The 25,433-nt window shown below is 39.5% G+C and overlaps 1 protein-coding gene across 8 annotated transcripts in view; it reads right to left on the reverse strand.

Moving 5' to 3' along the window:
- si:ch211-200p22.4 (phosphatidylinositol-binding clathrin assembly protein) overlaps nt 1–25,433 on the reverse strand; it is a 94,730-nt gene that overhangs the window by 42,114 nt on the left and 27,183 nt on the right. For all 8 annotated transcript variants that reach the window (XM_022678527.2, XM_022678526.2, XM_022678523.2 and 5 more), the window contains exons 3-7: nt 7,689–7,764; nt 6,195–6,297; nt 4,906–4,999; nt 4,541–4,652; nt 1,870–1,976 (exon numbers count right to left, since the gene is read on the reverse strand). In XM_022678527.2, coding sequence (XP_022534248.1) covers nt 1,870–1,976; nt 4,541–4,652; nt 4,906–4,999; nt 6,195–6,297; nt 7,689–7,764 — 492 coding nt within the window. The remainder of the gene's footprint in view (nt 1–1,869; nt 1,977–4,540; nt 4,653–4,905; nt 5,000–6,194; nt 6,298–7,688; nt 7,765–25,433) is intronic.

Consider the following 25,433-nt stretch of genomic DNA (forward strand, 5'->3'; position numbering starts at 1 on the left):
AGAACACAAGAGCAAAAGAGAGCGAGTGAGAGAGCAATACAGAGTGAGAGCTTGAGTATGACTGGTCAAGATAGACAGAGAAAGCAAGTAAGGGAGAAACAGAGAGAACAAGAGTGAAAGAGAGCGAGTGAGGGAGAGCAATACAGAGTGAGAGCATGAGAGAGTAAGATTGGTCAAGAGACAAAGAAAACAAGTGTGAGGAAGTACAAAAGCAGAGTGTTGGCACGAGACTAAAAGAATTAAAAGAATCTGAGAGAGCACAAGAGTGAGACAAAGTGAGATCAACAGAGATTAAGACCAGTCAAGTCGAATGCGCAAGAGACAGTGTGAGAGAGATAGCTAGTAGGAAAAGAGAACCCTTGAAATCAAGAGATGAAAAAATTGAGAAAAAGTAGTGTGTGAGAGAAGAAATCATGAGAAAGTATGACATCCAGAAAGAAATACTAAAATATCTTTACTGAGTGAATGTAGGAGAAAACCTGGGAAAAAGCAAGAGCATAAAGAAAGACACAGAAGATGAGGAAAAATAAGTGGAGAGAGAGAGAAACTGTGAGAGGGGAAGAGAATGAACACAAACAGAAACAGTGGGGTCAACATGCAAGCGAAGGAGCGAGTGAGAGAAAAGGAATAGGTGAGAGAAATATAGATGAAATGAGAACGAGAGAGAGGAAGCATGAAGTAGAGATGAGATACCTGATGAGAGTGCGTGAGAGGGCTGTGAGAGCATGAGAGAGAGGGCGTGACAGCGGGTGAGAATGAAATCTTTTGATCATATTCTTCTCCTAAATCACTGCAGAAGAGCCCTCACAGGAGACCAAGGATCATTATCAAAAGGCTGTCGATGCTGAGGTATCTTAACCTCGCTGGCTTGGGGGGGATGGAGGGTATGACCAGCGATAGGCACTTCTGCTAATGGGGGGGCTCAGGGATGCAGTATATATGGTATTAGAAAAGGTTACAGATATCTGATATCTGTTCATCTCTTCCAAAAATAAACATATACACTTTTTGATAAATAAAGCATCCAAGCTGCAGCAAAATAGGCATGCATATATGTCTTAAAAAGTGCTTCATCCTCTGCTCTTTAAAATTTGCTGTCAGACGCCACTTTTGGGTAGTGCACCTCCTGGTGAGAAACTGTTGACATGCCTATACGACACACTCAAAGACATTTTGTCCAGTTGTGATAGGCTTTGACAATAAATCCAAGTTCTGTTTGGGAGTCACAATTGAGTATGGAGGCTTTGCAGTAAGCATTTCAGTCTTGCCTTTGCTGTGAATCAACACACTGTCCCAACTGCCGGTGAGATGATCAGGGGAGACATCACATACGATAGTTGGTTACCCCAGTAGTAATGCCAGGGACAGTAATAGCTCATTGTACGAACACATGTTGTCTCTCATGGCAAGGCTTCCAACTGCCATTTTTCAGCAGGACAATGCTTGCTCATACACAGCAAGGGTTTCTCATTTCTTATATTTATCAACAATAAAGCATTTACAAGACTTGCTGGCATGGGAACCTTAGCAACATATGAGTGTGTAAGAGTGATCTACAGGCCCAAATGCAACACCTGTGGGTAAAAAATATGCTAAAGGATGCCATACAAAACCCTGCATATTTTATGCCCAAATTTATATCAGGCAAGAGTCAGCCCACCAAAGTACTGCACAGCCTCTTGTCAAATATACATTTTCCCCCCAAATATAATTCACCTTTACTCTAATATACAATTACTCATCAACATAATCATCATAAACACAGCATTTACACATAACTTCATTCGATTCCAACATCTCCTTCTGGGTGCACCATTTTTAAAATCAGTGAATGTACATAAATGCATGAGAAAGAGAAAAAAACAATACCTCTGCTACTTTGAGAAACTCTGACAGCTTGGTCATTCGGTACAGGAACTTCTTGTAGATGTCCAGGGCGTCTTTGCACTGGTTCTTCTTCATATCGAAATATTTTTCTGCGAAGACAGCGCAAGAAAAAGCAGCCATTAGCCAAGCCATTTGAAGCACACAAAGACTGTAATTACCACATCAGCGCCTGTCAAAACACACATGGCCGCCTGATGGGGCTGCCAAGATCCAGATAGAAACTGCAGGAGGCAAATTGTCCTCTCAAGGACGGCCAGCACGTCTTCTGCTTGTTCAGAGCCGTCAATGTTGAGGATCAGCCTTTTAGCAGGCGCTCCTTTTATATAAACGCCTCAAACTTAACGACTGTGCTATTCTGATAACAACAGCTTAGCCCGGGAAAAAAGAAAGAAACACTTCGTTGGACATTTGAACTATGTCAAAGCTGAGAACCGTGTTTGTCAGGGCTCTAAAAATGCTTCTAGAAGTTCTTCATGGAGGCAGCATGTGCAGCAGGTAAAAAGCCACAGGAGCTGTCAGGCTTTAACAGCCAAGGTGACAACATGATGCAGTCCTGCATACTTTCAGCCTGCTGAAATGTAGCACTTTTCAGAGTGAGAACATAGCACACATTTCTGAGAGACTGAGAATAGGGTACACTTTTGTCTAAAAGTGAGAAAACAGCTGAGAGCGATAAGAGAGATAAAATACAACAGACGAGAGAGTGAGGGAAGATGACTGTGTCTCCTCTAAATCGGTTTCCAACAACAATGTAGCGGCTGCTGCTGTCTGGAAGTAAGTAAACCTTTTAAACACTAGTACGACTGGAATTTCAGAATCTCGACCATATCACCCCTCCTTACTTTCTCCTTGCTCCTTACTGCCAATCATTAGAGCACCATCAGTCAACTTTAGTTATGCAAATATATGACAGAGGCCAGCACTGCCCTTACCCCCATCACTCAACTCACTCTGTCTCTCTCCTTCTCTCTTACTTAAGACTCAAGGTAGCTTCATTGGCATGATTTTAATGGCAACAATAGTCAACACACTCCAACAATAGGTACAACAAAACTTACAATAAAATAAAAGCTCCCCTCCCCTCCTGCCTTCGGGAAGAAGGTACCGCAGCATCCGGTCCAGCACGACCAGATTCTGCAACAGCTTCTACCCCCAAGCCATCAGACTCCTTAACTGCAGAGACTGAACTGATGGTTTTTCTGTACATGCACACACACTCTTACCCCACTTACCCCAGAAAATGGAAAGCACTAAAAACCCTACTACCTCACTGGACAAATTTTGCACACTGCAAAATTTGCACACTGTCTTGTTATTTATTATTCTTTGTCTGTATTGTGTTGTATTGTCTGTCTGTACTTTTGTACTGTTGCACTATTGTTCTGTCTACACTGTGTTTATGTGCACCATGGTCCTTGGAGGAACGTTGTTTCGTTTCACTGTGTACTCTGTATATAGCTGAAATGACAATAAAAACCACTTTGACTTTGAAAGCAATAATATTACAAGATACGATCAAAAATTTTATTCATAATTAGATCTATACACACACAATACTTTACCGAAAATGAAACAGAAAAGAAAATAACAGCAGTGATCTTTTAGAATCTCTCCCGCACGCACTAGATTTGGGAGATGAATAGACAGAACGATACAGAGATCTCAATTTCATTTTCAGCAATGTATGTGTGTATAGATATAAGCATGTATGTACCATATAAGAATTGTTAGTTTATATACAGAATACAGTATATACACACAAACTAAAAAAAAGAACACTTGTATGACTACTTTCTTTACTGAACGTTAAACACAAGTCTGCACGAGTGGCCTATGCGGCCATGCATGTTTATACTTTTGTGTTCTGCAGGGCTCTGCAGTTTAAACCATAAAGCCAGTAAGTCTAGTCTTTAAAAAACACGAACTAAAAGGCTAACTGGATTGGATTAGCTTCTCAGAAGGCCCGGGGGCAATTTTCCTCTGTAATTTTATTCTTGTCTGGGACAACCATATACATTTTTTTTTTTAGACGTCCTCTTGGAAAATTACAGGCTGAATTACTGTTTATCACTGAACTCCGTGGACCTCCGGTAATTTTAGTCCCGTCTGGACGCACATCTTTGAGTTTCGTTACCTTGTGTTTAATAAAATAGCTATTTGTCCACTGCCACACACCGTAATTACACTTTGGGAGTACGTTTCCACAGAGATTCACAAACACAACAGCGAGTGGAAATGGAGGAATGCAATGTCACGTGACCAAGAAAACCAAACACAAGTACTAGAAAACAAGTACTAGAAAAAACAATTAGCACTTACAGCTGACTAGCACTGGATTAAGCTATGAATGTTAGCACAAAAATATGATGATCAAGTGTTTCTTTGGACTTCTGGAAACAAACAAGCAAACACACACCATCATCTCAGGAACTCAGCTATGGATGACTGCACTTCCTGAATTTTCTCAACAACATGCTGAAACCTACTCAGAAACCATGAGAAACATTCTCTCTTTACAGTGGGAACGCCTGAATCAATATGAGATTAAGCCCCAGGTCATCTAAGTGGAGAAGGGGTTCGACTTAAACCCAGAAAACATTCTTCAGAATCAGAGAGAGATGCACCTCTGGCATCAGAGAGCAGGGAGGCTTACCCAGCAGGTTGATGACCCCCTCATTATAGGCAGCAAAGAGACGGATGGAGTCTTTGAAGAGCAGCATGAAGGCAGCGTTGATCACGCCGTTAGTAAGCTCATTAGGATTGGCCTGGAGAAACATACACACGCAAAAACACACACAAACACCCACACACATAGGAGGAAAAAAAAATAACAGTGTGTAGTTTACAACTGGATAGAAAGTAGAGTTTTTTCTGAAGTGGACACTCTAGTCTATGTCTGAAGAAGTCTCCACAACAGTACAGAAAAACAAACTTGAGTGTGTTTATGCTTGCAGGCACACACAAACACACTCCCACACGTGTGGACACACACACACACACACACATACACTGACGCACCTGAAAGTCAAGCAGAGCGTCCAGCTGGTTCTGAATAATGGGCAGAGTTTTGATCAGCTTCTCTGTATTCATGGTGCGCATCACTCCATCAATACTGCACAGCGGACAAACACACATATGAACAAACAAACGAAGAAAGACAGAAAAACAGACATACAAACAAACAAAAACGAACACCACGGCTCAATATATCTCCTCGGCCTCAGAGACGCACTCCTGCAAACACACCACAAACCACTAGTAGGGTCATTTAGTTTTGCTGCTGCTGCTCCTCCAGTCTGTCTGCGGGGAGCGGAGAGCCTCACCCATTTGCACGTAGCCTTGAGGAAGAGCAGCAACAGTGAAATAATCAGGGGAGCTGAAGAAGAGCCTGCCACGTTCGCTCATGCTTAACTCCACAGTGTGAACGCAAACGAGGGAAAATAGCTTGTGGTGACAATGGAACGGGGCTTTGAATAACAGCGGCGTCACACGCCAGCTCGAGCTGAACTCCCACGAGGCAGTGTTTTACCCCCCATTTAAATCACAGCGTTTAAACAATCAGCCACTTGATCAGCGCTTTAAAGGCAACTTCATTAGAGCTGTGACAAGCAGGCCTGCCTACGCTACAGCCAACAGAGTTCAGAAGGTTCTGGTGCCAAATTAATGAACTGAAAATTTGAGGCGAAACATGATTTATGGGATAAAATGAGTAATCTGATTAATTGGCGTTTAAATCTACATGCTAATGGTTGACTCACATTACGAGATTAATTAAGTGATTGAAAAATATGGTTTTCCAGACTGATTATGTGCATCCTGTAGAGCCTGGAGTCTATGAAACACTCAATATTATGATTTCTGTATCCTGAGAATCCCAATAATTGACGTCTCTGTGCCATCTGTCTCACTTACAAGATAACACCTCACAATGTATACAGGTGTAGGTCTTCACGAGTCTTTTCCTGAGGTAACACTTTTAATATTTAATACTGCTGTCCCGTGACTTGGGTTGAACATGCGCATGTACAATCATATGTACAAATCTGGGCACTCCTGGTCAAACTTTATGTTTTGAGTATGATATTCAAAGTGAAATAGTTATGGTACCTTTTGTTTCTAGCTGTTGATTTAATGTTTAAAATAGGAAAAAATTTAAGCAGCTTTTTTTGTAGCCAAGATTCATATTTATGTATCCCCAGAATTAATTCTTGTGAGTTTTTGCATGCTATTAAGCCCTATAAAAATTTAAAGGGTGTTTTCTTTTCTATAAATGAATGAATGAAAGCTCACACATTTGATTTACTCACCCTCTCTTCATCTTGGTGAAGTCCACAGCCACAAGCCTGTAGGACAGAGCCTTCTCATTCAGATACCGGCTGTAGCGTCTGATAAAGGTGGACATGTCATAGCCTGAGAGACGGCAAGATAGAGGGAGTACAAGAGCATGAGGGTGAGAAGTGGCAGGTGAGCGCGTGCATATAATCATCCCGATCAAGCCTTTTACAACAGCTGGTACAGTGTAGTGGAGCTAAGTGGATGATACCACTGCTCTTCACATGGAGGACTGCGGTTCAAGTTCCTTGCTTGGGCAAGAGCACCATTCTATACCAATAAGAATCATATGGGTCAAGGACTGTCATGATAAGGATACATCACGAACAATCAGAGTCACACACCGCATACTCATGTCATCACAAAGCTAAGGAGTGTGTTTAGTGGCAGACTGCTCTCACAAAGCTGCTCAATGACAGACTGAGGAGATCCTTTGTCATTAGGCTTTGCTGCTACCAACTGAGTTAAGTTAGGTAAATTAAGTCACACAAAGAGACATTTATTCATTCACACATTTAGATATGGATACATGGATATGTACCTATACAATTTCACTTTCTCATAATGTAATTTGCATCTTGCACTTTTGCTCTAAAGACTGTACATTTGATATCAATTCCTCATGTTCTTTAAATGTATTTATCTAATTGTATTGTCTTAAGCTAACATATGCCTAAATTGTTATTTGGAATCAATAAAGTAAGTGTCTGTCCTCCTATCTGTTTGCCTAATACAATAATGAGAATATAAAAAGACATTTTCACAGTACATATATAAAAAAAGATTAGCCATGTTTAGCCAATGTTTAGCCACTGGAATTGGAATGTAACAAAGACAACATACTGGCTTTTTTTTATTGGGATATAACATAATTGTTTATTTAGTAAACATAAAACTGTGAACTTTAAGTACTTTACGCACTCATTCACTTTACCAGCCTTAAGTTATATATATACCATATTTGCACTACTGTTAAACGGGTTCTATTTATACGGTCATTCCATCTCAATCACCATCAATATTGCACTATTGTCTTTAGTCTTACTTATGTTTATTGTGTCTTGTTGTTTTGTACATATAGTGTCTCCCACTCATTTAGATTATATATCTAATTTCTTTTTACTTATATTTATATATCTATTTCTCCCCCACCACTACTGCACCTTGTTCCTGTCTCATGTATGTCTATTTGTGTCCCTGCTGTATTGTACACATAGTGTCTCCCATTCTTTCTTTTATTATATCTATTATCTGTACCTGCTGTAAAATTGGGAAGGAGAGTCCTGTTATGTCCTGTACATATGCAGTATTGAAAATAATACTACTTGACTTGACTTGATAATTGGTGATACTGAGGTCAACAAAAATGATCGTAGTCATGTCTATATATTGTATTTATCATGACAGGCCTATTTGCTGTATTTGTAAAAAATGCAATACTACAAAGAAGGGGTTATATTTGTACATACCTTGCAGTGCACCTTTATCAAGGAAATTGTTCAGATTGAAGAGAGTATTTCTTGAGGCCAGGTACTGAATGAAGCGCTGCAGGACAAAGAAAAGGAGAGAAAGAGAAAGACTGATTACTATCAACGCTTTTAAATTGATGTTCCATTGCACTTGAAGTAGAGCTGAAGCTAGAGCAGAGCTTTTATCTGAAATCTGTCGAGCACTGGAACACTGCTAATATAAGAAAACACCCAGTTCTGGCTGAGATGGGTGCAGGCTGAAACTATGTGCAAGACCAGACTCACAGTAGGCTCAAGAGACCAGACTGGGAAAGGCATGCTGGGAATTCCCGGAAAATAGAGCCTGCCCTGCTCAAACTTGATGGAATACTGCATGATGATGATGGCCCAGCAATTCGGGGATTTACGTCAAGAGAGGCAAACAGTAATGCTTATATTAAGAGCATAGTGTGAGAAGGCGCCCTAAAGGTATAAACTATTTTAAACGTTAAAGTACAACATTTAGAAATTTTTTTGTGTAAAATCCTGCAATATTACTCTACCCACTCAGTCCACATGCTTCTTTCACTTAACTGTCGTTAATTCTAAGCTGAGCTTGGAAGCAAGCATCACCCATCCACATACAAGGAAGCTTTCACATTAGAAAACAAATCTACATATAAATATATACATACAGTCCGTTCTGTATTTTTACTTTTAGTTTAAGCATGTTAAGTTAAGAGGCATCAAACAGCTAAAAATATATTTAATTCAGCCCAAGAATTTAATGAATAAACCGTACCTACAGGACTAAAGGACCTTGTAATCAAGATACAGAGGCAATAGGCCTAGAGGTAATAGATACAACAGGTCAAAATATTTGCAAAAGGAAAAAAAAAAAAAAAAAAAGAACAGTCTATATTTTTCAGTAGCATCAAGTTCAGACCACTTCACTTTATCTGTATTAGTCCTCTATTCAGCTCTTCCATTTGACAAACGCTCACCTTTGAGTGCAGGTAGAACACGCAGTTGACATCACCACCATTTTCTAAAATAACTGTTTATTTTATAGTCCAGCGCTCAAGCAGAAATGTGCTGAGATTGTTTGGAGCTGTGAAAAAAGCTGGTTTTATTTATTACTTTCCCGCCCTGAAGAAAGATAGCATGGAAACTTGGTGACCAGTCTGCAGTCAAGCAAAAAAATGTACAACATGAATAAAAAAGCTTGCTGCCAGGGGCAAAAGTATTTCAGGGTCAAGTTGAAACTTCTTAAAACGCTTTAGAGCCTTTTTTGTAGAAAACTCTGTAGATTTTTTACACAGGGAATGCGACTCAAGCCATCTGAAATAACCTGAGGCTAAGAGCCTGGTTTCTTGAACTTTGCAGAAAATTGGAAACCTCAGAGGGCTAGTCTGGATAACCAATGTACATTCGACTCGCTCAGAAAATGAAAAGGGACCCCAGCTTTGAACTTGAACTTTCAACATCTGACCTATAAGTATTCCACTGGGCATTTGGTCAGTCACTGCCTTTCGTCCTTGAGGAAAGGACGAGGAAGGTCACAAACAAGGAAGTTATTACACATCATTTACCACATTACTAGCACTCCCTTTGTAAAAAGGGACTCAATGCCTAACTCCAGCACATCAGAAGGAGCCTGATGTGATGACATTTAGAGAGAAAGAACTAGAGATGGAATAATCTATCAGTTATTTCACTAATTAAAAAGCCAGTCAGATCATATATTGCAGTGAATTATTTATAGTATGTGTGAAACTCTCAGGTCTTATGGCGTAAGCAAAGTAGACTTTTAACCCCACTAACCTGTTACCGCTAGAGATTGCTTCTTTCACCCTTTTCAGTAAGTAGCTATCTGCATGGCAACTCAAGAGCCAACAGCTCTAAACACATGTTACAGCAAACAGTTTCAGAGCACATTTAACCAACAGTTAACAAGAGTTTTGTGGCTGATTCTAAACAGTGCACACCTTACTACAGAATCCCTGCATGACCACATATTACCAGGTTTGCCTGGAATGTTTAATTTGTTATCTAACCACAACCTGGAACTGTATCAGCAATCAGCCATTCAGGCTAAAAGACAAAATCGGTCAATTTTTAGAAAGAACATTTTGTCTTAAGTTACAGTTTTACAAGCGCTCATGGAGATTATATATGTTGGCCAGTCTTTTCTGCTCTGCATTCGTTTTGTTGCTGCAAAAAAGAACACTGCATGCCATGCTGAGGTGCGCCCTATAGCTGGAATTAAACTTCCTGTGGCAAGGAGACCAGAAGAATGTAACTGACTGCATTCCTGTGGAGATGGTCTGGACAGTAGGGGTCACTTGATCTCCCTGGGGAAACAAGCCATTGATTAAACTGAGGCCTTCAAATAACTGCCTGCCAGAGTACAGCCATTCACAGGAAAGCAGCAATAAGAAGTTGATGTTTTCTGGAAAGGGCCCAACCAATATCAGCTGGCCAACAACCGTGGGCAAGGTGGAAGCTGAACAGACTTACTGGCCTAGGAAAAGAATTCCCTGTTAAATTACCACTATGATATATGGTTTGTTTTTAGTAAAGAAATGGATAAGACAGGAGTGATCGATAAACCTAAACAGAAAAAAACACGGATTACCACAGGTTTACTGATGTATCGCTTATTTATTTTAGTTGCAATCCCTAGCAAGACACTAATAAACTCATTTTTATTGTGCCAAACAGATAAGATAATGAGATACAGGACACTTACATGGCATGAGAGAAATTGAACATAAAATGAAAATGCCCACACTTGTATAAATTGTGAGGTGTTATCTTGTGAGTTGAATACTGTCTAGTGTGCTAATAGCAATTATATTAATAATCAAGTCTAAGTGAGGTTCGATAGTGAGTCACGTGAATGGGACATTCAATTTCTGAACTTGTGTAGGTATTTAACAATAATGATCATGACCAGCAGCATCTGGCTAGAATTGTCCATGCAAACAGACAAACTACTATCACATTCATATTTAACGTAGAAGACCCCACATGCGTTTTTTTTAGCTTCTGAGTCACTCTGGACCATGACTTTTGCATGTCCATTTTTTACATTTCACCTTAATGACAGTTTATTGCTGCAGTTACATTCTGTTCAAAAGCAAAACTTAAGGTGAATCTTCAGCCTCAGTGGCTAAGGTCAGATATGTGCCTCAAACCCTCATAGCCACATGAAATAAACTAAAACACTCTACAGCCACAATTACTATGTGCAAAAACTAGTAGACACTATGTATAGTGTGATGTAAATCACACAGCCATATGAATGCAAAGGCTTTTGCTGAAGATTGCTGCATCTACTGTAACTGTAGATTAGCCATTATTAGTTTAGCCATTATTTATAAGCAGAAACCAATCTGTCATGTGCCCATGAAGAGGAATCAAATTCTGGCAGACAGGTAGAATTTGGCACAACACCTGGAGAGAACATGCCAAAGTGACAGCTTTCTACAAACCAATCAGTGTGTCAAACTGGGAGAAGAAGGAATGTGAAACCGAAACTAACCGGAACAAATAAATAAACTGTATTACACACACAAACTGGTGTAGACTCTGGTGTGAAAACACCCTTACACTCCTCATTGTTTGTTTCATTGTCCACAATCAGTAGTTAAGGGCCATCTTAACACACTCACAAAAACTATTTTGCCATTACTATTGTTATTGGCAGGAATTGTAGTGGTATTACTTCTGTAAATGTATTAGCTATTGTTAACAGACACAGCATTGTTAGTCCTGGAACCATCAGAAGACAAATGCCTTATTACAGCTGCTGCAGCTCCAACTCCATTAAATTCCATCTGAATCCCAATAAGTTGAGAGTGACCTCTCTCATATGGTTTGTTGTGGAAATTTGGATTGCATTTTTTGGTGCATTTGGATTTTTCTGTGTGAAAACAAACCAAAACAAAGGGACGAATGCTCCAAGTTTACAAACTCATTACCTGATTGAGGATTCAGACCAAAGAAAAAGAACTATAGGCATGAAAACACCCCAAGAATCAACATTGTCAGTCCATATCTGAGATCATGTCCACTACAGAATACCTGAGCAGAGAGCGCAATGCTCAACTCCAGTATACAAATCAATAGCGCTAACTAATGCAGCTGCCTTAGCATGTTCACATCCGAGCAGTCACACTTGGAGGACTCAGCTACTCCAATCCTTCATCTACTTTCTGTAGAAGCAAAGAGCAAAGAGTGCTTACTCAATAAAAACTCCAGTATCTCAGGCAGCATATATAGACAGATAAGACTGCAAGAGCAATAGACTGTGTCCTTTGCTAATAATTAATGTGAGAATAAATCTCGGGTATTGACGGCATCAAACTGTTGTTCATTATTAATGCAGAAGGCTGGAGAACAACACTGCCGAGGAGTTTTTCTTACTCTGAAGAATCGAGAGCTGATCCAAGATCAGATTTCTAGCCCATCTTAGACCTTTACATCGTTGTATTGCCAAAACATCTAAACTAAGGGTGTCAAACTCATTTAAGGTAAGAAGGGAGACTTAAACACAGTCTGTCAACCTCTTTTGAAAAACTATTTTGTTTGATAATTGAGAAATAAATATGATTAGAACATTTTGGCTAAGTGCTACTAGTAGAAAAGTGAAAGAGAATAACAGCTGCTAAACAACTGCTAATATATACCCAGTCCGCAAACTAATGGACTAACACTGACCTTTAGCTAGACACACAGACTCTATCTGAGCTATTATATATTTATGTCCCAATGAACAGTTGTTCTCAGTAGAGACCGACCGATATGGGTTTTTCTAAGGCCGATGCCGATACCGATCATTAGTGGTCAGAGTCAGCCGATGGCCGATGTGACCTGCCGATTTTTAGGGCCGATATGCTATCGTATTATATTTATTTGGCATGCTTAAAATCATACTAGTAAGAGGAGGCACAACAGTTGTAAACTTCACACAATTTATTGTAAATAAGGTTAGCATTTTATAGTGACTTTAATGTTACTATATCACTATATGTTAATAAAAAAAATATTAATTTTATTTAGATTGTATTATCCATAACATTTTATTTTATTCATTATATAACATATGTTCTATATACACTATATATTCATGTTTATAGTAGAAATATTATGTTGGCTATTATATAAAATTTACTGTAGGGGCCTACTAATTAACAAATGTATGACTTGTTGCAGTCTGTTAGTCTATTAATTATTCATTTTAATATGTTTAACAGAGTGCAAGAAGACTTCCATAATGTGACAACTTTAGATAGTTACTCCAAAACGGCAAAGCTCATTTCTTCTTCAACTCCATGCAGTTGAAAACGAATGGACATGGGAGGACAATGTTATAAAATGTTCACATTAGGGCTGCAGCTATTATTTTACAAAAATGGGTGACGTTTAAATTAAGAATAAAATTATAAATAATGCAAAAACAGACAGGTGCTGTAATTTAAATATAGCTTTATCTGGTTTTTTTTTTCTTCTTCAAATGAGCTCCTTAGCCAGAGAAACGCGTCTCATCAGCTGTACTGGAGGTTCGGTGCGTGAGCGGAAAATGAGTTGAGAAAGCTGAAGAGCGCGGACTTTATAGGTTCAGGATAAAATGAGCTTTTATCAGAAAAGTCTGGAGGGGGTTCTAAAGTAGAACCCGACAAAACAGAAAATTCTGCTCATCGTTTCATTTAATATCTAACAGCGCAAACCGCTTTAAACGGGTGAGTTTTACAGCAGAACAGCAGGAGGCGGCATGATTTAATGTCTGTTTGTAGTGAAGGAAAAAGAGATGTTTTATTTTAACTCCATTATTTTAGAAACTATTTGTTTTATTAATTCGTTTACAATAAAGCTTATTTATATACAGTGTTGGGAGTAACGGCGTTAAAACTAACGGCGTTACTAACGCCGTTACTTTTTTTCAGTAACGAGTAATCTAACTAATTACTATGACTGTAACTATAACGCCGTTACCATTTCCGACACCCCGTTACTGCACGTTACTTTAGCAGCTCTATGAACTTTTTTTTTTTATTTCGCTTTGCCCTGGTTAACCCCTCCTCTGTCCGGTGAACTTGAGCTTCTGGCCGCTGTGCCTGTGGTTTGGCGTGGTGAAGTGAGGCACAATTGTGACGATTTGCGTGCTCTAATCAATTCAGTGATTGCCGTGGACAACCCAAGTTCCGAATTAAGGACGTTAAGCTCTTTTTAGCTGCTCCGGTTTTTGTGGTGCTGCTGCTTTCTATTTTAGAGCTCAGATTCTCTGCCCGAATCCCACCTGACCTGAGGACCGACCCGAAATCAGGCTCCTATTTTTATTTTATATAAAGCTCTGGTGTGATAATCACAATGTTGCTAAGTAACCAATTATTATTGTTCACTAAAGCGAACGAAATAGCGAACATTGAAAGTGAAAAACATTTGTGTTAACTGAATCTAATAAAAACGGTAATTAAAAGGAAAAACATAACTATCTCGAACTGTATTTTGTGTTTATAAAACTAACTAAAACGAACTGAAATTACTGATAGAATACCCTCATTTTTGTGTTTAATTTATTTATAAGCGCTGTTGTACAGCGGAGTTGTACAGCGGGAGTTGTTGTGCCGAGCGCGCGGCACTCGTGGTCCGTTAGTTCTTGTGTAAAGCGCTCGTGCTAGCAAGCCCACCCTAAAATGAACAGAAAAAATAAAAACAAAATAAAATTAAACTATAATAAAAATGAAAACTGTAATCACGTAGCTCTGGGCGCACGTGAACGCCTCCGCGTTTGACTTGCAGCATTGTGTGTAGCTGTTCTTAAAAATCATTTAAATTAAATAATAGTTCTATGCTTCTATGTTACAGTGTTAATTAACATAATTCTGATTATATTTCGCTCATTCAAACAGCCCGAAAACAGACAGTTTATGGGGCGGATCGGGTCAGGCTCATAATGACAGTTTATGGTTCGGGCTTGGGCAGAATGTGCACGGGCTCCGGCTGGGTCGGATTTTTTGGGCATGATCTAAGCTATATTCTCTTTTGGTGAAGCTGTTATATTAATACCATTTTAACGGGCATTAAATTGTTGTTTTTGTCCATTATTTTGTTTTATATATACATATTTCTTTTGAGTGTGGCTTGGTTTGTTAAATTTCATCCCCAGACGCGTTTTTCCGCTTTTTTTCAGTATTACAAGTTTTAGTAATTTTCTTTGGTTGTGTGGAGAATTTCGTTTAATTTTTTTGAAATTCGTTAGATTATATTTTTGTCAACATTTTGGGTTTATTTTCGTTTGTTATTTTTTGTTATTTTTCTAATAATAATAGTAAATGCATAATTGATTTCCTTTTTTTGACGGGCGAATAATAAAAAGTAACGCGATAGTTACTTTTACTGGTAACTAATTACTTTTATAGTGGAGTAACTCCGTTAGTAACTCAGTTACTTTTTTGGAGAAGTAACGAGTAACTACAGGTGCTGGTCAACGAATTAGAATAATTTGAAATAGTGCAATCATGAAATTCTTTGAATGCATTTTTTGTGCAGAAAGCAAATCAGGTGTTCACCGCACCTGTCCTACTCGTTAGACTAATCACAGAACTCGTTACCTGGAAAAAAATTTGCTCAGCTGAGCTTTCCAAAAGGCCCATTTAGGCCATTTAACTGTGACACTGTTGTTTTATTGAATTAGAATAATGGAGAAACCGTTTCATTGAATTAGAATAAATGCTCGAATTTTTGTTTTCTGTGAAGAGTGTTCACTGTGCAGTATAAAGTCAGGGTTGAGTAGAATTTCTAAGTTGTAAAATCAATCATGGGTAAGCAGCGCGACCTCTCAACCGGAATAGTGGCTCAAATTCAAGCCCTTCGCCAACAAGGCTTGACCCAAACTAAAATTGCTGAGCAGCTCGGCATCAGCCAGTCTTCCGTCTGCAAAGCTCTCAAGAAAAACTGCAGCAAGCGCACCAACTGTTCCGGCGTCCGAAAACTTCTGCTCTCGACAACAAGCAGCTGAGAAAGATCGCAGTCAGCAACCGGTTCAAGTCCACTTCCGAGCTCACCGACTTGTGGAACAAGCAGACCGGCGCTGACGTCTCCAGATCAACCACTTACCGTCGTCTGCGCGAACTCGGCTTCAAATCTGGCGTTCCAGCAGTAAAACCGATGCTGAACAAGAAACAAATGGAGAAACGGCTGAAGTGGGCCAAAGAACACGGCGAGTGGACTGCTGAAGACTGGCAGAACGTGGTCTTCAGTGACGAATCACGCTTCTGCATCTCCTTCAGTGACCAAGGTCCTCGTGTCTGGCGTCGTGGTGGCGAAACCTACAACTACGAGTGCGTGAAAAGATCCATCAAGTTTCCCCAGAGCGTTATGGTCTGGGGATGCATGTCCGCTCGAGGTGTAGGGAAACTCTGCTTCCTCAAGAAGACTGTCAATGCTGCCGTATATCAAGATGTTCTGGAAACGTTCCTGATTCCGACTGTTGAGGAACAGTTCGGCGAAGAAGACTTCATATTTCAACAGGATCTTGCACCGGCTCATGCGGCAAAGTCGACCAAAGATTGGTTCACTAAAAAACAGCTTGAAGTTTTGGCATGGCCGGCCAACTCGCCTGACCTCAATGTCATTGAAAACCTTTGGGCCATCGTCAAGCGGAAAATTCGCGACAGAAAGCCTACTACGCTGGACCAACTGAAGCAGAACATCGCCACTGCCTGGGAAGCTGTGAGTGCGGAAACTTGCGACAAGCTGGTCAAATCGATGCCGCGGAGACTTCAGGCAGTCATACAAGCCAAGGGGGCAGCCACAAAATACTGAGAAAGTGATGATTGTAATTATAATAAAAATTATTCTAATTCAATGAAACAGTTTCTCCATTATTCTAATTCAATAAAACAACAGTGTCACAGTTAAATGGCCTAAATGGGCCTTTTGGAAAGCTCAGCTGAGCAAATTTTTTTCCAGGTAACGAGTTCTGTGATTAGTCTAACGAGTAGGACAGGTGCGGTGAACACCTGATTTGCTTTCTGCACAAAAAATGCATTCAAAGAATTTCATGATTGCACTATTTCAAATTATTCTAATTCGTTGACCAGCACCTGTATAACTAATTACTTTTTCAAAGTAACGTGCCCAACACTGTTTATATATAAAGAGAAGTACAGTCCTCTAATAATCCTGACTAACCAGTAATTATTATTTCAGCGCAGCTGATGCTGCAAATATCCTTAAACAGTTTTAGTCCTGCCCTTTTTCATTTCGTCTAAAAATAATTTAAATACTGAAAATATCAAGTGTTAATTTGATTTTATTTACTTAGATTTTCGTTTCTGAAGAAGAGACGTCAGTTATTTTATACTAGAGCTTATAGATAGGGCTTGCCTTGCATAGTCAGGGCGCATTCCAAATGCACTCCTGCCATCAACGCTAAGCATAGTTTCGTTTGGAGAGAAATGCTACAACACTGATGCAGTTGAAATTCTATTCTTTTTCAGTAAATGAAGCAACATCACAGATTACTAATCATGAGAGAAAATATAGACTTTGGGACACTGGATTGTAAAAATGGATGCCTTACCCGTTGAAAGTCTTGCTCACTCTTGAAACCTTGCGCTGCGTTCCAAGTAGCTGCCCGCAGATGTGCCGGATTAAAATCGGCGCGGCCAAATAAGAAAATCGGCCGATGCCGATTGATAAAAAAATAACAAAAATCGGCCGATTAAATCGGCTGGCCGATCGATCGGTCGGCCTCTAGTTCTCAGTGTAAATTTTACCCCTGCTGAATTCATACAGTGCTATTTAGATGCTTGCTAATATTTCTGAGGTAGCAGCAAAAAAAAATACTGATATTTAGTAAATTCCACAAAGTATATTAATATTAGTTTGTACATTGTAGCAAAAATGTTCGCTGGATTTATAAGTTTCAACGAGATTGTGATTGGTCATGCCTCAGTCTGACACTTGTTCAACATCCTCTCTGAAATTAAGATTCTGATTAGCGCTGTCCCTGAGTTTCAACAGACAACATGGACATGTTTGAGTTCTGTGTTGCCCCGCCTCCTTCCTAAAAGCAAGAATAGGACTGGTTCTGCCCATAAGTTTGACTGTGGTGTCAAAAATAAAATTTGTATTGGTTGGGCTGCGGACACACACAGCACTCACACACAGCACATAGGCAAGTATGTAAACAGTTACATTTGTGGTACAGTTGGTTGTTTATGCAAACGTATGGATAAACAGCAAGTATATCTCTAGCCTGTGTGTGTGTGTGTGTGTCAGTGAGTGTGTATATGCAGTTCTACACTGTTTGATGAAAGTGATTCCTTTCTCACTCAAGTTCTGGGGTTACTATGGATACAGCCCAGGCAACTAGTGCAGTATAAATAAAAACACAACAGAAAAACAGCAGCAACCATTTATTCCCCGAGGAATAAATTCATTCAGGGAGGTGGCATATTTTGGCAGATTTTGTTGGATGTGGCTATTTAAAGGAACAATATGCACTGTAGCTATAGCCCATATGCTGAGATGAGGGATGAGACAGAAAGAAGAAATCTGTCTTCATGAATAATGAAGCAAAAAGGCCAATTCATTTCCTCTTACCAATTCCACTTGGCAAGACCATACACTACAGAAAAGAGAAAAGCACTCTTTTAAAGCAACTTTAATAGTCATGTCACATCATTCCTAAAGCATCACTGCTCTGAATTTCAGCTAAAGCTCCATTACTAAATGAAAGGCACTGGACTGTCTTATTTGAGTGTGTGTATGGCGCAACATTTAAAACCCCACTGCTGCTAGTAGAGATGGAAAAATAGTTACTTCGGTTTGAGGGTCTGACCATGTTTTATTCACAAACTAATACCTGCAGAAAGTGTTTCTACTGTCTCAAAACCTGTGCAAAGACTTCTCAAGGGGTCTTCGTACAGTCAATTTATGGTGCAGCCAGGGGTCACAGGACACTGCAGCTCCTTGTTCAACCACTAGATTGTTCAACCACTTTGTTTTTATTATTTATTTATTTATTTTAATACAGTTTCTGACTTTATTCGACAAACACCTGCAAATAGACATTTCATTAATTACACTGACAAGTGCATAATCAAATCACCTAACCTATCAAAAATACGGTCCATGTTCTACATGACAAAATCAAACATCTGTTGTTATTGCAGCTGCTTATGCTGTAGGAGCGATATGTGCATCTGTCAGGAGCTTACTGTTAAACACTCAAAGTTGAAGTACTTTATTAGGTGTGGACTACTGTCACACAAATCCTTAAGAATCAGAACGCAGATTGAGACCTGCATTTTTCTACCATGCTTGGTGCATACAGGTGGAGTGTTCCCATTCTTTAAAAAAAATCAAAAAGGAATTATTAAAACAAGCTAGGTGCTATGAAATGACCAGGGATGCTAAACAAAATTGCTCCCTATGTTTGAGTGTATGAGTGAATCTGATTGTATTGTATGGTAGCTGGTACCCTGTACAGGAGTACACTGATTTGCATACTGATGCCACGCAAGCTCTCACTGTAAAAATGACCAGGACCAAGCTTAGCCTAAATTAATAAAAGCAGGTGTGTGATACCATGTCATTATGTTGAATTAGATTTCAGCCAACACTGTCCGACCTATTAACTACATATCTACTATAACTATAAACATACACAGACACATGAAAACAAAATTAAAAATTAGTTTTTAACCATTACTTTGTCATCTGTAGTTTGATTTTTAGTAGGGAAAAAATATTGAAAACTATTTTTAGGGCCTTATCGCCCAGCTCTAATATATAAATATATATTTAAATATGTATGTGCAATCACTGTGGCCTTCCACTTTGCTCTACATTCAGCCTAGTTATGTCACATGAGCACTGTGCAGAGCTTCGACTACTGCTACACGTTGGTAATGCAATTTGAGTTTGCTGTTTTTCACGAGATCATCACAGCTCTTTCTATGTGTTCATTTAGGAAACTCATATCACGAGACTGATAAAAATGCAAATCACTTACGGCCCTAACCTACACAGAACATTTCTTGCAGTGAGAACGTGTTTAACATAAAAAAAAATCAAATTGTACTCCATATGTGTGAAAGGGCATCTCCGAACAAAGTCAAACAGCAAAGACTCGAGAAAACTGAGGCACTATTTCCCCACAAGCTCTTTATCCCTCTCCCCTGCTTATAGATATTGATTAGCAAGCAGCAGGCATTTGTTTTCCTCTCCGTTCTCAGTTCTGCCATTTCTGAGCAAGGTGTGTGTGTGGAACGGCGGGGGGTGTTAAAGATAGAGAGTGTGACTGACAGACAGAGAGGGAGAGAAAAAGAGCAAGCAACAGAGCTAGGGAGCATGGCGTAGTGTGTGTTTATTAAAAAGGTAATTATTACCTTGGTGAGCTCACATCACTCAAACACAGCAGCTATTATGCAAACAACCGTGCTTTCCCAGCACAGAGGAGGCGCTAGCATTCAACAACATTACGCTGGTGGAATCCTTAAATAAGCCCACTCGTTTGCATTCCCCACAAGAGGCTGCGCTGAAAATAACAGGCAAATTACAACCCCCAGAGCCGGCAAATCGGAATCGGACCGAAACATTTCTATTGTGTCAATATTCTGAATTACTGCAGCTCTGTGTTTGTGAGGGCCTGTTAAAATCCACACAGCCACTGAATTAAAAGCTTACAATCAGCCCTGAAGGCCTGCTTTCCATTGCTTTGTGTGTGTATGTGTGTACATAAGTTTGTGTGCGTGCGTGTGTGTGTGTGTGTGTGTCAGCTCTCATTAAACAGTCAGTTATTTATCTTTGCAACACAAACACTTTATCTCAGCTCCCAGCACGAGCCATACCCTCCAGTGGTCTCTCCTCAGATACAGACAACACACACCCCCAGTACTATCAACACTTCAAGGCAGCGAACAGTATCAAGTCGCCCATCTTCACACGTTCACACATATGAATGTATACACACCCAACCATCCCCCCACCCACATATGCTGCCCATATCTTCACTTTGTACTGTACTCAGTAATCGCCTCCTTCTTCAAGGCGCTAGAGATGAGTGAGGTTTCTCCAGTATGTGGAAAGCTGAACTCTAAAGTGTAGTGTGTGTTTATAAGACGTGTATATTCTTACCAGTACCAGTAAAACACACAATACTGTTTCATTTGTACTCGGCATAGTCAGACGCCAGTCAGCCTAAGCATATCCAATCTGCCTTCCATGTTGCACACCTGAGCTCACAGCTTATATCATGAGTTTGTGGGTGGAAAATGCACCATATCTGAGCTGTGAAACAGTGGAACTGTGTTCTCTGGAATGATGGTGCTTCAATTTAACACTTATTAGGATGAGGTGGGGTGATCATCAAACATGTCACCAGACTCACTTCACTAACAGCTTTGTCGCTACATCCAATCAGTTAGACCTCTACATCAATGCTCCAAAAACGAGTCCAAATTCTTTTCTTGTCTTCTAGTCTAGAGTCCTGTATTTAATATTTAACATTTAATATTAAACTTTTTTTTTAAGTTTTAATACAAAATGTAATATTTAATTTAAAAGAAAACTATTGTGTGTTGGTAAATAAAGTGTGTCAAATAAGTGTGACGTGTGACTTTGGAACACATTTACATTAAATGCACTTGTGTACACACTTTAAAAGGGCCGTGTGGTCCGTTTCAACCTCATTATGTAACCTTAATCATTGTACTAATAATAAACTAAAAGAGCCCTCTTATCGGTATTCGTATGGGTATCGGCAGTGTGGTAGTGTGAGGACAAGTGGTCAGGAGGTTACCGGCGAGAGGTGATGCAGAGACGTAAAAACAGTCTGGAACCAGGTAGTATCCCTTTCAAAGTGTTTATTGTGACCAACGAAGCACCCAAAACCAAAAACAAAACGAAACAAAACGAAATGTACTGTATTTACACACTATTTACACACTGTCCACTGGTAGGAGTTAAAGGTGGATTGGCAGCTACCACGAAAATGCTAAATCAACAGCTCGAAAAATCTCCCGTCGGCATACCAGCCACGCTTAACCAGTGAATGACCCCCCAATAGTGTACCCGCCTGCCCTTAAATACTTTTAGCCCACCTCCGGCTAAACCAACGAGCAATTAACTAGTGGGCAGGTGGGTAAGACAACTATACATAACAGGTATTATACAATATTAATATATTTACAGATAATAAAGACATGCATGTATACATTTGGACGTCCAGGTAAGTATTGATAATTATTTTACAATGTTAATGCATTTTTTGTATGTTTTATTTTACACAGGTACCCCCAGGCTCCCCTGCCCAAGAACACCCCTTGGTCTCTACCCAGACCATAAGGACACGGGTGGCTCGCGCGCCGCCATTTTCAAAGGATTCAGGTAAGTACTGTGTTTGTTGTATGAATGTCTGTGTAGATAAAATGTACATGGGGTTCTTGGTAGATGGTGATGTGTTCAGGGGCCTGACATCATCACAGGCAGTTTTATCAGTTTTATATCGGAATCGGATCGGAGCTGTAAAAAAGTGGGCCTGTCCCTAAAAGCAGCATGTACTCTGCTTGCACAGCTCAGCATGCTGTAGCAGCTGCTTCAGAAGTCGAGGTCAAGCCTGCACAGCCACACAAGGGGCAAGGGTGTCACAGTATGAGGGCAACCAATTTGTCAACTGCTCAACCCCATTAGAGCAACAGCAAGGAGCTGATTCAAATTCTGCTCTGTTCTCCGTCTCGTTCTCTCTCTCTCCAGTCCTCAAAGTTATGTCATGTCCTCCATCATTCTACTGTCAGCATTTTCCTCAAGCTATCTTACTGCCTCCTCGTCACTCGCTCGCTCCCTCTCCCTCTCTGCACAGTCTCTCTCCCACACTCCCCCACTCCTCCACCCCACTCCCGCTACCCATCCATCTTTCCCAGCCACCCTCTCTCCCTCGAGTGGCGTCACAAAAGCAAATTGTACATTCAGTATCTGGGCCACTGGTGGAAGTGACTCAGAGAGCATCTCACAAACACACACACACCTAGCACGAGCGTGTGCTCATGATCAGCACTTTATCAGTGTGTCCTCCATTGCCAGGCCAATGTCTGAGTCTGCAGACGTCCTCCACACTGTCCTTGGAGGTTTAAATACTGTGCTGCTTTCACACCCAGTACAAGAGGCCAGACTTGCTAGCTAAATTTCCTGCACAGGACTTCAGGCTCAAAATAGAAACATAGGCAACAAGAGAACTGATATACAAATAAGTACAGCTCAAGCTCTAAAAATGAATATACAGTAAGATCTAATGAAACCGTCTCATCCAAAAAAATTAGGAGTGTAAAACATAGATACGCATCTAAGTAGTTCAATATCATTTGCAATACTGTATTAGTTAGGCACAAAATCAGATCTCTTCAGATCTTTTCTTTTTTTGGTAATACTGTTTCCATCATGTGTTCAAGTAAACATACCATATTGAAGGAAAACTCAAGACACAGAGCAAACTGACTAACTCAAAGTTTATAGGAAAACAAATGCTGTCATCTGTCAGCCAGTCATTAAATAAGCATTCAAAAATCATAAAAGTTGAACATAAAATATTTAATTCATTGTGCTACTGATTTGAAGTCATATTGCCAGTGTTTTATTTTGTGTTATGTTAAAACCCTGACCACTATACATTTCTTTAGATTAAGTTTTCTTTGCTAAAGGAGGGTGAAGATTAGCACACGGTTCCTCCGAACACATGTGAAGTCAACCACTCTTTTCAAACTGCTGCTGACTCGGTTTCAATACATCAGCTCACAGATGCCTTGTGCTGATTGACATCACCCTTTGGAGTGATGTGGGGAGAGAGCACCATCCACCCACTGAGAGAAAACAAAAACAATTGTGCTCTCTCAGGGCTCGGGCAGCTGATCTACATGAATGGGATTCGAACCAGCTAAATCATAACTGTTAACCTGATATGTATCATATTGCTAGATTCTGGTCAATACACAGCCATATTCAAAATGCTTTTTAACCTTGGTCTAATACAGACACTTAAGTAACAACAATTTTGGGATCGTCATAATTTTGCTAACCATTACACAAGAAACCCAGAGCTTTCTCCATTTTATGCCCTGTAATTTGTAATTTATTGTTTGTTAGATTGCAAAAAATGTTAGACACTAGGTCTTTAAAAATTTACCATTTCTTACTTTAAATTTCAAGATGAATAGACAAAGAAATACAGCACCTTAAATTACACACAGATCAAATTGGATTTTTTTGTGTGACCGTGATAATATGCAAGTGAACACTGTTTTCCAGTTGCCATGCATTGAGAATGGATTTATTCAAAAAGCAGTCCTGTCTGAAACACTGCCTTCAAAATTGAATAGGTAAGTGGAGAGTACATAATGAACTGGTTCATTGATCTCACAAAACAAATCTCCACAAATGCTGATTTAGCAGATTAAGCTGGATTAGTTTTATCTGGGGAGGTAGAGTAATTTGTGTGATTACTTGAGAGATCAGTATGAAGCTGTAATGCCCGTAGCTTGTATAACTCTGCTAAGTAATAACTCCAGAACAAATTACCCTCTAAAATTGCAGAACTCCGAGTTCCCTCAGTAATGGCAGCTCTTTTTAAATCAGCTTTACAGCAATATAATACCAAACTTCTCTTTTTAGTCACCAGAAAAACAAACCTAACACTCCAACTGGATCTTAAATTAACACATTTCCTGAGTCCTAGGCCTGTTATGATAAATGTTATGGACGATATATTGTTCAAGAAATATTGCAATAAGATTTATTTTAAAATGAAAATAAAATCATTTAATGTCCTTTTAATAAGTAACAGCATACAAAGTATTGAAAAAATAGAAATTGAAATATAAATAATGCTTAAATATTCTACACAAAAAAAATTAAATAGATCAAAATCCAGACCAGGTTAGCGATGACGAGTTTGATTCTGCTTTCCTTTGAGGCACAGCGCATGAGAAGTGAAGGTCCAGAATTATCCTACATGACTTTTTCACGCGTAGCACACGTGGATTACAAACTGAAAGCATTGTCTTGCGTTGGAAAAGAAAGTCAAATATCAGTGTATCGTTCACTCTTGAAATAATCAGTCAATAACGTCATTATCAGTATAACACAGGACTACTGTACCCTGCAACATTTAAAAAATGGCCTAATTATAATAAAACTGAGGGCATTTTTACACCTGCATAATTTAATCCAGGTCAATTTTCACTCTTTGTGTAATATGTGCAGGTGTGACTAAAATATTCACACTAACGTGTGGGTCAAATTAAATATGCAGAGACCTTTGAGAGGAAGTGGTCCTGGTTTGGTCACAAAAAAAAAACTCTGGAGAAGCTCCTTTGTGGTGAGAACCTGATTCGACCTTGATCTAGTCAACATACTTCTCATAAATCAATAATCAATTACATTACTGTATCTCCTCATTTTTAATAATCTGTACTAATCTTACATTCTGTATTAAATTATTTTGATCTTTTTAATTGAGGCATCAAGAAAGCCTGGTTTTCCATGGTGTGGGTCTTTTTTAAACATCTGTAGACAGGTAATACTCTTGTGGAAAGGCTCTCTGTGAAAGACGCTTAGCGTCTAGCATAATTAAAGGGGTTTTACAGACATAAAAAGCTTTGTTTTATCAAAGACAACGCATCACAGGAGGGGCTAGTTTTCAGTGCCCTTTCTAAGTTTGTGTACACAATAGAGCCTAATTACAGTTTTGTGTCTGTC

This window comes from Astyanax mexicanus, chromosome 8 (assembly GCF_023375975.1).
Source record: "Astyanax mexicanus isolate ESR-SI-001 chromosome 8, AstMex3_surface, whole genome shotgun sequence".
In the NCBI taxonomy this organism is placed as follows: Eukaryota; Metazoa; Chordata; class Actinopteri; order Characiformes; family Acestrorhamphidae; genus Astyanax; species Astyanax mexicanus.